A 13,518-nucleotide genomic window follows, 5' to 3' on the forward strand; every position below is an offset into this window, starting at 1 on the left:
TTAAACTTACAAAACTAAAGAAACTTTCTTTTCATTTTTAATACTGAAAATTATTTTTGAGTATTATGTTTGAAAGTAGTGACAAAATATATTGGCCCCACAACGCATACTTGATTCCTTCATATGCAGAGACAGTTTAAAGAGATGGGCCATATATATTACTTATATTCTTGCATTCTATCACTTGGCATTTACTTCCTGTTCACAGAGGATTTCTTTCCAGCCCAGTGACTTACAGATGAACATCATTAAACAGAATACAAAGTCTCTGTAAAAAAAAAAAACACTGATTGTTATATTACTTACTACATCAATGGTACTGAAGACATGACAGTAGTGGTGACTAGTCTGCAAATCCTTAGTGATGTAGGCAAATGTACAGAGATCATCTGGGTCTTGGGCAGCACAAGAGATGTTCCGAATTTCATGTTCAGCAATTACATTCTGCCATACATAAACAGTTGTTTTACTCAATTTGTATAGTAAAATTACCACAAGTAAATAAATCACACACTGCTCACACTGAAATTTGCCTTCTCCTACAAACCATTGATCCCTTTAGTTCAATATTGTCTACATTGCAAAACTACACTTGTAAATGTAGATGTTCAGGAGAGACTAGGTTCCCAATTTTATTGTGTAGTGGCCCCGGACTGGACTTGGGACTTCAGCACAACATTTTGCTACCAATTACTACCATCAAGGTAACCTAGATATGTAGTTGAGATCTCCTTTTTGTGGCACAATATGCCCAGGTGGAGGCTGCATATGACTGACCAAGCTTCAGGGTAGAAGCAGGATGCGGTAGCTTGAGTTGCCTAATAGCTATGCAACTACATCAGAAAAAAAGAAGTAGCACTTGATAAAGACAAATCAATCTGACAATCTCTACAAAAAATATGTACGGTATGTTTGTACAGGTAATCCCCGAGTTATGAGTGTTCACTTAACGCTCGTTCAAAGTTAGGTGATGAGCGCCCCCTAGTGCTTACAAGCAAGTCCCAAAATTACAAATATTGCAGCATCACGGCAGTCGTTCGCCCTTACGAGTGACCGCAGTGGCTCTGCAACATTCACCCTGATTATTCCCTCCCTCCCCACCTCAGCCTGGGTCTCCCTAGGCACCAGACCTTCAATACTCACCCTGCAAAGATTGAGATCCTTCAGTTTCTTGGCTGTTCCAGGCCTTCGGTGTGTTCGCAGAGAATGGAGGCTTAAAGTGGGGCAAGATCTCACACTACTGAACTCGTGTGATCTCATGGTACTTTAGGCCTCAGTTCTCTGCAACAGAGAACGGAATGGAAGCTGGCAGACATTTCCCCATGCCTCCAGAGGCTGGATCGGGGCTCCAGAGGCCTTTTTCAGGCCGCTGTGGCCCGGATTTGAGGCCAGGGAACACTTCCGATCAGGCCTGGAAAAGGCCTCCGGAGCCCAGATCGGACCGCAGGGGAGTTGCGGAAGCATTCCCTGGCCTCAAATCCGGGTTGTAGCTGCCTGGAAAAGGCCTCCGAAGCCTGGTTTGGGCCACGGGGGAGGGATCGCGGAAGTGTTCCCAGCCTCAAATCTAGGCGGCAGTAGCAACTGCGGCAGAGAGAAGACGGATCTTTTCCAGGTGAGTCTAGTGCAGAAGGGAAGGGGAAGCATGTGTTACCTTAGTGGGTTGGGGAGGCCTTGGGGGCCTGTTCCAGCACTAAGTCCTCCATGGCCTTCCCCACCTTGAGACACCATGTTCGCTTAACCAGCCATGTGCGTTTTAATGAGCAAGGGTGTGATCTCGAACAAGATTCACTCTATGAGTTTTTGCGTTACGAGTGGGATGGGCAGGCTCCGTTATACTGATAACTCAAGGACTACCTGTGTTTACCTCCCATCTCAGCGCAGGGCTACAATTGTGTCAGAATACTTTGTCTTTCTAATGATCAGGCCTGAGGATTTGCAGAATAGATTGATATTATGTTCATGTTAGTGCAGCACTATCATTTGTCACTTAAGGCTGGAATACTAATCATGAACACAAGGATTTTCTTACCTTGTTAGCAGCATCTATAAACTTCACTCCTTTATAAGTAATAGATAATATTATTGTTGGAGTTTTCTTCATATGCTCAGTTGATTTCTTTATAAAAGAGAAAAAAACCAATTAATAGACACAGATTAAATAATTTCTCAAGAATAGAGTCCATGTGCACAAAGGATTTCAAACTTTCAAAGTAATAGTTTCACAAATTAGATATTTTGCAATAGTATTTTATAGAGCTGCATTTCTGAGATCTGGAATGCAGTGAAATATTACCTAATAAAAGAAAAAATCTAAACTCTTGAGTTAAAAATGCTGAAAATTAGATTATAGAGAACACTGACACACAAAGAAACTAAAGTGGAGTGACAGACTGTAGCATATCATGAGACAAAACGTCAACAGAATTTTGTAATTCTTTTAGATATTGCAGTTGACCTGTGGACTAGGGGGGAAAATAATAATTTCCTTTTCTAAACTTCTATGACTATTATTAAAAAACACTATCAAACCTTTGCACAAGTCAAATAAAAGAAATAACATAAAATACTGATTCAAAGCACTGATTCAACTTCCCTCATTAGGGCATTTGCAAGTAGATGCTGTTAATCTCCCAGCAGAGATGAAAAAAAAACATCAATAATGGCTAAACTACAGTTCTTTTGTGAGACAGAAATAAAATATTAGCAAAGTGGCAGTTGAAAAAGATTTTCCATACAAGCCCACCATAATTCAGATGAAACTAGAATTTAAATCATGTTGCAAATCTATATCAAATACTTGCTATTTCAACTCAAACCAAAGATGCTGGCCAGAAATACTGCAAATTTTTTGGTTGAAATTATTTTCTACCAATCATATTGTTGAAAAATTAACTTGTACAATCAAGGGGGCTACGAAGCTTGCAAAGAATATTTATGCCAAAATTTTAAGTAGCAGCACTTCATGTACCTTTCTATAGAAATTAAAACAGATTCTAGTCTTAATGGAGTTGCAAGATGCCAGAAACTTGTAATAAAGCCATTAAAAATGTAGTCTGGATAATCTTGGGAGAAGTAAAGATAATTACAGATCTGAGAATCAGCGCCAAACGATTCATAACCTGTGCTTGAAGATCCTTTATTGCTGCTGGAACACAACTGTTACAATTTGGGTTTTTAAAACAATGTCACAAGGGACCAGGGCTTGGAAAGAGACTTCAAAATACTTTAAAAGTTTATATTGAATCTGTGAAATAGTATGGCCAAGCGGTAGCTTAGCATAATGAATACTAAAAAAAATTGCATTTAATAAGTTTAGTCTACATCCTGAGCAGAGTCTTCAATTGTGGAGTTATACATTACATAATTTATTTTTCCTTGGTGTCAAAATAATTTTTATAAATGCCATGCTTACCCTCATTTTTGCACAGGCATCCTGTGTAGATTCTGTTCCTCGAAGATCTTTGATTAACATGGAGCCCAGATACTGTTTAAAGCAGGAAAATAGTAAGCACTTGACAGTGTAATTATTTGTACATATAAGGTCAGCACAAGGAAACAGAACAACTCCATGAGTAGGCCATAGTGCTTTATTGTTATTCCTCTGTTCAGAAGAATCTTGCCAGACTAACTGCATTCTCTTGGGAACAGGCAGGTAAGAGCTTCAAGAGCTGGCCTCCGAGGCTTCCTCTCACAGAGACTCCCAGTTAGACTACTTCGTCATTTCTCCCTCTCCTCTAGCTGGAGATTCTGCCACATCAGCTGAAATTAACTTTGTAAGCTTAGTAAACCTAACTTGACTAAACTAAGTAGCAATCAGTAAAAATTTATGAGGACCACAAGATCATGAACAGAGCACAAGAATCAAGAATATACTTACATTGGCTTCATACTCACAGGACTCAAATATAAGTTTCTCTGGCTGATGCTGCCAGTGCTGGACGGGCGCATAGGGAGTTGCCAGACTAGGAGGTCTGAGTGTAAGCTTTGATTCACGATGTTCCTCCTACAACACAAATAATTGTTCAAATCAGAACTTTTCATTAGGAACTAGTTAATAAAGAAAGAAACCAAACGGATTACATACATTTCAAGTCATGTATTCCAAAAAATCCTCTATATCTAAATATAACTACACACACTTCTCTTTATATATATAAATGTCTACAGCTTTGCAAAAAGTATATAAAAATAATCACTAAAATGTTTAAAATTGTTACTTAAAGGCTTGGTGAAAATCAGGATTTCAAACACTTTTCAGCAAAGTATGATGTTACTTTATGAAATTCTTAAAATTTTCAAAGATTCAGGCTACTGATGAAAACTCCAGCCAGAGTTACTCTGGTAAAATGGAGGGACAATAAAATTTATAAGCAAACTAAATAAATTAAAAAGTGTAACTGCTAACTTAGCTGGTGCTGTATATGTCCTATGGAAGGAATTGTTAAAAGTCCTGTTTTGAGCTCTATTGCTTTACAGAATGTATCGAGATAGGCTAATTTGACAAACTGTAGTCACAGTTTAACAACTTTTTAACAACTGTTACTTTAACAACTGTTGTCTAAAACATACATTCGTCTGTATAATTATCAACCCTGTGATCACATAATACCTGGTCCCTGTGGTGAACTATAATTGTCTGTGGCACAGTGCCAGTGCCAAACAATACAAGATATGGAGACAGAAACTGGCTTGAATTAATTGGCTACTCCACTGGAGGAAGAAAGAATCAATCATTCCCATCCCCAGACACAGTGTCAAGAAAATATTCAGAACTAGTCACACCCCTCCCCACACATCCTTTTTGGAAATACAGATTATTGCTGTTGTTTTTACAGTGAATGTAGCCATATTCTTCAGCCAGAAAAACTGATACAGATACTGCACTTTTTCTATGAAGGTTGCTGCTCTGTAGTATAACTGTTTTTTTCTGCTACTTAAAGTATAATCTCCAAAAATAAACTATCAAAATGATTTCAAGGTATCAGAATCTTCTGACCTGTGTCCTAAGCTTCTCTGTTCTTGGATAGGATGCAATATCATGGATGTTCTCGTGTCTCTTCTTCCCAGCATCTTCCAAAGGCAGCAGGAAATCTGCAGACCTCCCTGTGCAAGAGTCACTCTGACTCAGAGGTGAAGATGTCTGGGATATCAAATCCTGGCACTGAAATTCAAGAAAATGACATTTTTAAAAAACTGTTGTTTTGTTGATTATTTTCAAAGTCTCTTGTATGCATACCAAGCAGGTCAATGTCTCTATAAGTTTTATATTATGATTATTACCATTATTAAAATACATACGCAACCAAGCCATCTAGGCTTTCAGTGGCTTGTAGCAATATAAATTATATTAAAACATCCATAGTTAAGGGGGGAAAACACACCAATAATATCACAAAACATTAAAATCATTTTCAAAACAAATTAAAATGATCAAGAACCAAAAAATACAAATTGAAATATTGAATTATTAACAATAATTCCTTGAAGATGCTTCAGGAAAACTTGGTCTTTGCTAACTTCTGCAAAGTCAGAAGCTTTCTGGTCTTACCCTCTCTACTTCTCTGACCCAGAATGCCAGTAGAAGTTCCTCCTGTCTTCAGGAAGTGCATTCTAATTAAGTAAGCAGTCCTGGAAATACCTTGGTTCCAAATCATATAAAGTTTCACAGATCAAAATTAGCACTTTGAATTCCACTTCCTAGTGAGATTTTTTTAAAGAAAAAATATTTGTTTTGTAGACCTTTCTTAGTTAAAAAAAAGAATCTGAATGAGTAACAAGACCCATAAACACAACCATGGTGCTATTCTTCATAGTTTTCTAAACTATTACTGAACAGACACTGAGGCATGAAAACTCACTCTTAGTTGAGAGAACCTTGGTGGCTTCTGTGGGGGTTCCTCATATGGTCTGTCTGCCAGAGAGGCTATTATACGCTTACGGTGGCCAAGAAGATTCACCTTGAGTACCTGGAGAGAAGAGCAAAGTTAGCATAGGTAAAGGTTCCCCCGCACATGCGTGCTAGTCATTTCCAACTCTAGGGGCCGGTGCTCATCTCTGTTTCAAACCTGAAGAGCCAGCGCTTGTCCGAGGACGTCTCCATGGTCATGTGGCCGGCATGACTAGATGCCAAAGGTGCACGGAACGCTGTTACCTTCCCACCGTAGTGGTCCCTATTTTTCTACTTGCATTTTTACGTGCTTTTGAACTGCTAGGTTGGCAGAAGCTGGGACGAATAACAGGCGCTCACTCTGTTATGCGGCACTCGGGATTCGACCCGCCAAACTGCCGACCTTCTGATCGACAAGCTCAGCGTCCTAACCCACTGAGCCACCGCATCCCTCTTTAAAGTTAGCATATACTGTTACAAAAGATTCTCATCTTATGGCTCTCCACCCTTTCTCCCAAACAGTTACAGTGCTAAGGTTTATCCTAACACAGTGAATGTCCAAATTTTGATCTAAACTGGAATTCAATAAAGTATCAACTTACATTTACTAATTCTAGCTCCCATAGGTTTTTCACTGAGTCTATAGAGCTATAGCCACTTGACAGAAATGACTGAATGTAATCTTGAAGCCCCAAGGAATCAAGCCACGCAGGAACTGAAGGTTGAGTTCCATCATAGCCTAGAGATTTCACCTGTAAAGAACACAAAGAATAGAACATTATTACTGAACAACCCTTAAAACATTTTAGATATTTCAATGTGATTGTTAGATTGCATTCAGCTATGCAAGGCTTTTTAAACAAATGGTATAAATAATTTATACTAAATGGAAATAAATCATTGGGCAAATGATTTAGTTTAATTGGATCTCAGTGGCTCTTCCCTTTTTCCATTAAGTATAGATAGAGTATCAATTTTGGAAGGCAAAATTGGTGGGAAGAGGTTTAATGCCCGTATGTTAATTTTCTATTCCAAGAAAATTATTAGCTATTCCAAATAGCTTTCACATCAGACATACACATATTTTTCTGTTCAACATCTCTCTCTCTACAATTTTTTTATAGAAAAAGGGCAATCAGTGTCATGCACTGTTTAGTTAGTCACAGAGTTTCCTTAACAACCAGAAGTCAAATTGATTTTAGGCCATAAAAAATAGAAAAGGGGAGAGGCAAGATGCCACTCTCATTAGTGAGACTGTCACTCTAATTTTAAAATCTACAGTCAAATGTACTTCTTAACAGGTCCAATGGGAGACACCTAGTTTGGGTATAATAGGTGCCTGGAGACACCTAGTTTGGGTATAATACAATAGTGGCCCCCTAAAGTGTGAATGGAAAAGAAATTAGAAAATGTTTATACCATTTCACAATAGTTGTGATGGTTGTAACAATTGCTTTTAACTCTGGAGTAAAAATAGACTTGGAAGATATTCCTTTATCTTTACAAATAATCTAGTGAACCTAAAGAAACTCACAATCTCTCTCTCTCTCTCTCTCTCTCTCTCTCTCTCTCTCTCTCTCTCTCTCTCTCTCTCTCTCTCTCTCTCTCACACACACACACACACACACACACACACACACACACAGAGAGAGAGAGAGAGAGAGAGAGAGAGAGAATCTCTTTGTCAAAGTTTGAGATATTACATCTTTGGAACTGAATGCAAGTGCATTTCCTTTTATTAACAATAGCCTTCTGGAATTCAAGGAAAACAAGCAGATTTGTGCAATAATACAATATATTTTAGTACTACCTAAGAACTAGGAAGTTGCCTAAAATTGCTGAAAGAAGAAGCAATTTTTTGGGGGGGGGTTCTAAAGGAAAATCTGGATCATAAATTCTTCGTAAGAATTGCCATGTTCCCAAATCTGATATCATCATATGTTGCTTTGAAAGTTGGATCTACAGAAATATTGGAGGATTTGGGGTTCTAAAGGAAAACCTGGATCATAAATTCTTCACAAGAATTGCCATGTTCCCAAATCTGATATCATCGTACGTTACTATGAAAGTTGGGCCTACAGAAATATTGGAGGAAAGGATAACAACCGCAAAGAATGGAAAATTTAAGTATGTGTGTGTGTTGGGGCAATTACTTCTTATATTATTTTCTGCCAGTCTTCTGGGCAAGCTATGTTTGAAGATACCCTGTTTTCCAGCTCAGTTAATGCAAGCTACTGCAGTGGTTCAGGAAACAGACACACAGAGACACAGTTTTAGCTTCCAGCAGTCTTCCTTTTTAGGTAAATGTCTATGGTCATGCATTCTTGTTCTAGTTATTTTATGAACAAAATTCCTACCATATAAGACTATTTAGAGTGAATGATACGATTTGTTACTATCTCTTATTTATGCATTATTTTCAAAATATACCTTTTAAACAGCAACAACTTTTTTATTGTATCCATTAACTCCATAAGCTGTGTATAGAATTGTATAAGAACCTATTTGATTCTCCAATTTAGTCCAGGCGTGCTGTCTCAAAAAGCCTTGATTGAAGAAGGTACATGACAATCTCTTTAAGATTCTACACTGAATAGATGGAATTCAGCTTTTCCCCCAGTCCTGTCTTGTGCAAACTAATCTATATACCAGCACAACTGGTAAAAATCAGGTCATGCCTTTAAATTTCCCTAAGTTTTCTTAGAAAAGTGATTTAGCTATTATACTATACTAATTTGCTAGCTAGTCCCAGAATATCATAGATAGAGCACTGTGTTTAATTCTACAAATTGCTGACCCATTCCCTCATGGATACTGGCTTTTACTATCTTTTCTAAATTATGTATAGCCTAACTATATAAGCCTGACTTTATACCCAGGGTGCAAAAATCATAGCTGCTATTTAGTGAGAAATTATTTAGTGAGAAATTAAAAACTCAAGAGAAAAATCCCACTTATGACAGTTAAAACTTGCCAGCACTCATCTCTTGGAAACATGTTCTTTCAGTCTATTCCACATAAGAGAAACTTTTCTAATGGCCCTTAACGAAAAGGTATAACTTGGCAATTCACAACAATTCAACCAGAGAAATATTCAGTGTTGTCATCTGATGCTTTGCTACAACGCCTAACATGCTGGGCTTGTCGACTGGAAAGTTGGCAGTTCAAGACCCAAGCATCACATGATGGGGTGAGCTTCCTTTCTTGCCCCAAATCCTGCCAACCTACTAGTTCAAAAACATGCAAATTTAAGTAGATAAATAGGTACCACTTAGGTGGTAAAGTAATAGTATTCTGTGCACCTCAGTATATAACCATGCCAGCCACATGACCATGGTAGCATCTTCAGATAACGCTGGCTGCCTAAGCTAGGAAATGGAGATAAGCACCACCCCTTAAGAGTTGGACACAACTGGACAGGGGGAACTTTTACCTTTACAATACTTTACAATTTGACCTCCCACATAAAAGAAATATCTAGTTCTTTTATGCTTTCTCAAAAAGGGACAATATTGAATAAACAGGTTACCACAGTGTTATAGTGAGACTGGAGAAATGCAATTTAAAGCCCCCACCCATGCTTGAAGCTCAGAGTGATCCCAGATCTGAATCAAAATATTAGGATGCATTGAAATTAAGCTGAAGCCTATAAGAAAGCAGCCTGAAGTCTACAGATTGCCCCCTACCTGTCATAATCATAAATGTATTTAAGTTTAACATGTTAAATATTTAACATTATTTGTAACATACTTTTTCTGTTTGGGGGCTTTATTCATTTTTTAATGTGTTTTACTTTCACTTTCTAGTCCATCAACCAAAATAAACTCTATTATAACGTTTAAGAAATGCCTTGTGGTTTTCTATCCATCATTATACTGACATGAAAACATTTTTTCTGTATATAAAAATAGATTATTATTTTAACCTTAGGAAGGGAACGTGCTGCTTGGAGAAGTTTTCTGCGATGTTGTGGATCACTAATGCCAATTTCCCGAAGGTCCTGATCTTCCATAACATTACATCCCTACAGAGAAGAACAAAAAGAAATATTTAGAAATACAATTCTGCTTTAGACCAATAAATGCAGGACTTGCTATGAAACATAGAATTCAACTTCTTGAAAACCTTAAAAATACAGCCATAACAATGAATAATATGACAAGCTTAATATTCTATTTAGATACCACCAGTAACATTGAAAATAAGGTATTAAAAGACAGAGACATATAATAAATGTTACATAGTCTAATAAAAGACAGAAGGTTAAATTTGAAATATCTCAGCAGTGCTTCTCATCCTTAGCAACTTTAAAATATGAACTCACATAAGTTCATAAGTTGCCAAGTTTAAGAAACATTGTACTACTCCAGCAGTCCCAAACTTTAAACTGCATTATCAACTATTTGCCTATCCTGAATTATAGGGTTTATTATTGGATTTCTTCTATTAAGGGAGCATAATCCTGGTGGTCTGCACAAATACCTTTTGGACTGACACAAAGAGAAACAGTTTATAAGAGATTATGTAATAAACAACACATTAAAACTGGGATAAACACCGGAAAAGAATCAGTCCAGACTTACCATTTCTTGGGTCAGTATTAAATATTTATTTTGACGAATAGGAAACTGTAAAGAAGTTATAGAGAGACGGTTTGGTTTAGTGCTTAAGACACCAGGCTTTTTTTTTTGCAGAGGCACCTGGCAATGTTAGGCTCAGCTTTCTTACAGAGGCTGCCTGCCTCATGGCAATCTCTTGCTGTTCTGCAAGCAGGTAGTACTCTTGCAAGCCTGCAGGGGTCTCCATTTTTAAGGAGAATCAATATGTTTATGGAGTTTGTGGAGCCTCCTTAAAAACTGGAGCCCCCTATTTTATGATAAAAATACCTCCCTACAGAACATCACTGAGGTTGGGAAGAATATATGGGCAACGTGAGAGTAATGAGTTGTCAAGGTAATAATTTAATAGCTAAACAGCTTATGTAATGATGTAATGTAAGGTGGATGATGCAATGATAGGAATGACTCAGCAGGTGTCTGTATCCCTTTAAGAGCCTGAGTATAAAATAAAGGGGAAGGCTTTTGCTGCTGTGTTCTCTCTTGTCCACTTCCTGCTGTAACTGCTGTGTGTTGGAGTTTGCTGCATTACCATGTGTATATTTTGTTCCTAGTGTAGATAGTGTAATATAAACCACCATTTAATACAAACCACTGTTTGCTGTATTTACTCCTGGGTTACCTCAGCGCAATAAGACTCTGCATGCTCTGACATTAGTAAATGAGAAAACTCAGGTCACCTTATTTAACTTGTATCCAGAGGTATACAAGAACTACAAAAATAGAAATTTGAATTAAAATTCCTGGAAAAGCTTCTACCTAAATATGCTGGTTATACCATAGTGACTGCTGAAAAGAAGACTTAAGGAATTTCTTGTAAAAGATGAGACAAAGCAGTGCAAATGAAGTTGAAGTAATAACATGCTTTATCTTCCTAGGCTCAAAGGTTTACAGGACAGGGATTGTATCCATGTGATAAACTAGGTACAATATTAAAGTGCAAACAAATCACACACTGACAATCCACTAAGCCACCGCATCCCTTTTACAAAATGCTTAGGAATGACAAAAAGTTCGCTGCATCTATTTGGCTTAAGGCAGTAATGCATGTATAGATGGTTTTGTGAGTGATGGAGATTCTCGCTTTGAAATATGATTCACTTTGAAGGGTAAAATTGCAAGCCATTTAGCATTTTATACACCACTGGCCAGTCATCTGTCAGCACAGTAAGAGGGAAAACACATTTTTAAGAGGTAAAAACATTTATTCTAGTGATCCAATATTGAACTAAATACAGTATAGCTTCTTTTTTAAACATTATATTCTAAATATATTTCACAAAAGCTTTAGATGTTACATTAATCAGTTCTTCCATTTTTATTATTTTGATTGTTTTGAACATTTATGTTATTTTATAAGCACATTGTTATATTTATATTTAATCAGCAAAAGAAAATACATACACATTTATACATATACTATCTATCTATCTATCTATCTATCTATCTATCTATCTATCTATCTATCTATCTATCTGTCTGTCTATCTATCAATCAGCATTAGTAGATTAATGCAAAATTAATAAGCAGAGCAATTTCAGGGAAAAGATGGAAAATAAACCAAGGAAAACAAAATAAACAACTGCAAAAAAGTTAACTAGCTCCAACTGTATTATAAACAGTCTTCACTGAATGACCATAATTGGGCCTGAAATTTTGTTTGTATGTCTGAGTGTTCAAATTGAGTCACATGAAATGACTCAATTTTTATTGAGACACCACAGTCATTAAGCAAACCACATGGTCTTTAAATAAACCACACTTAAAGCAAATCCAGCGTATACAATGGGCTGGGGTTTTTGCCATTTTCTGATAGGAAAAAGTCACAAATCATGGTCATGTGAACACAGGATGCTAGAACCAGTTATAAATGCAACCCGGGTGCTAAGTTTTATATGAAGAAGACCTATGTGGTAGCATACTGTATTATATAAAATGTTTCAATTTTTGAATGTTCATTACAATACCTTTTAGTGAAGCATTTTTGCAGGTACGGTTGCTAGGTATTGGCTTATTATGACATTTAAAGCCATCTCCATACTTCACTATACATCTGGGTGTTGATTGTTGGTGGAAAGGTGTTTTTATGTCCAGATGAGCATAGATTAGCTCCAAAATTAAGATCAGACCATCAATCAAGAAGCAAACAATACCCCAACCAAGAAACTACCATTCAGGTTAACAGTAAATGGCTCAACCAACTGCCATTGGGGCAGTAACACATCCAAGACCACTCTCGCTAACACTAACATAGCAAACCACTAGAATACAGGTGAAACTCGAAAAATTAGAATATCGTGCAAAAGTTCATTTATTTCAGTAATGCAACTTAAAAGGGGAAGCTAATATATGAGATAGACTCATTACATGCAAAGCAAGATAGTTCAAGCCGTGATTTGTCATAATTGTGATGATTATGGTGTACAGCTCATGAAAACCCCAAATCCACAATCTCAGAAAATTAGAATATTACATGCAATCAATAAAACAAGGAGTGTACATAGAACAATATCGGACCTCTGAAAAGTATAAGCATGCATATGTACTCAGTACTTGGTTTGGGCCCCTTTTGCAGCAATTACTGCCTCAATGCAGCGTGGAATGGAAGCTATCAGCCTGTGGCACTGCTGAGGTGTTATGGAAGACCAGGATGCTTCAATAGTGGCCTTCAGCACTTCTGCATTGTTCGGTCTCATGTTTCTCATCTTTCTCTTGGCAATGCCCCATAGATTCTCTATGGGGTTCAGGTCAGGCGAGTTTGCTGGCCACTCACAGTAATCCCACAGTCATTGAACCAGGTTTTGGTGCTTTTGGCAGTGTGGGCAGGTGTCAAGTCCTGCTGGAAAATGAAGTCAGCATCCCCATAAAGCTCGTCTGTGGAAGGAAGCATGAAGTGCTCCAAAATCTCCTGGTAGACGGCTGCATTGACCCTGGACTTAATGAAGCACAGTAGACCAACACCAGCAGATGACATAGCTCCCCAAATCAACACAGACTGTGGAAACTTCACACTGG

At 37.4% G+C, this 13,518-nt stretch overlaps 1 protein-coding gene across 6 annotated transcripts in view; it reads right to left on the bottom strand.

Moving 5' to 3' along the window:
- Positions 1 to 13,518, bottom strand: part of ANKS1A (ankyrin repeat and sterile alpha motif domain containing 1A) — a 131,678-nt gene that overhangs the window by 8,312 nt on the left and 109,848 nt on the right. For all 6 annotated transcript variants that reach the window (XM_083358291.1, XM_083358290.1, XM_083358287.1 and 3 more), the window contains 8 exons: positions 9,813 to 9,911; positions 6,490 to 6,639; positions 5,859 to 5,966; positions 4,997 to 5,161; positions 3,878 to 4,003; positions 3,413 to 3,484; positions 2,030 to 2,116; positions 307 to 444 (listed from right to left, as the gene is read on the bottom strand). In XM_083358291.1, the coding sequence (XP_083214417.1) occupies positions 307 to 444; positions 2,030 to 2,116; positions 3,413 to 3,484; positions 3,878 to 4,003; positions 4,997 to 5,161; positions 5,859 to 5,966; positions 6,490 to 6,639; positions 9,813 to 9,911 (945 nt within the window). The remainder of the gene's footprint in view (positions 1 to 306; positions 445 to 2,029; positions 2,117 to 3,412; positions 3,485 to 3,877; positions 4,004 to 4,996; positions 5,162 to 5,858; positions 5,967 to 6,489; positions 6,640 to 9,812; positions 9,912 to 13,518) is intronic.

This window comes from Vipera ursinii (genome assembly GCF_947247035.1).
Source record: "Vipera ursinii genome assembly, chromosome: 3".
NCBI classification, from domain to species: domain Eukaryota; kingdom Metazoa; phylum Chordata; class Lepidosauria; order Squamata; family Viperidae; genus Vipera; species Vipera ursinii.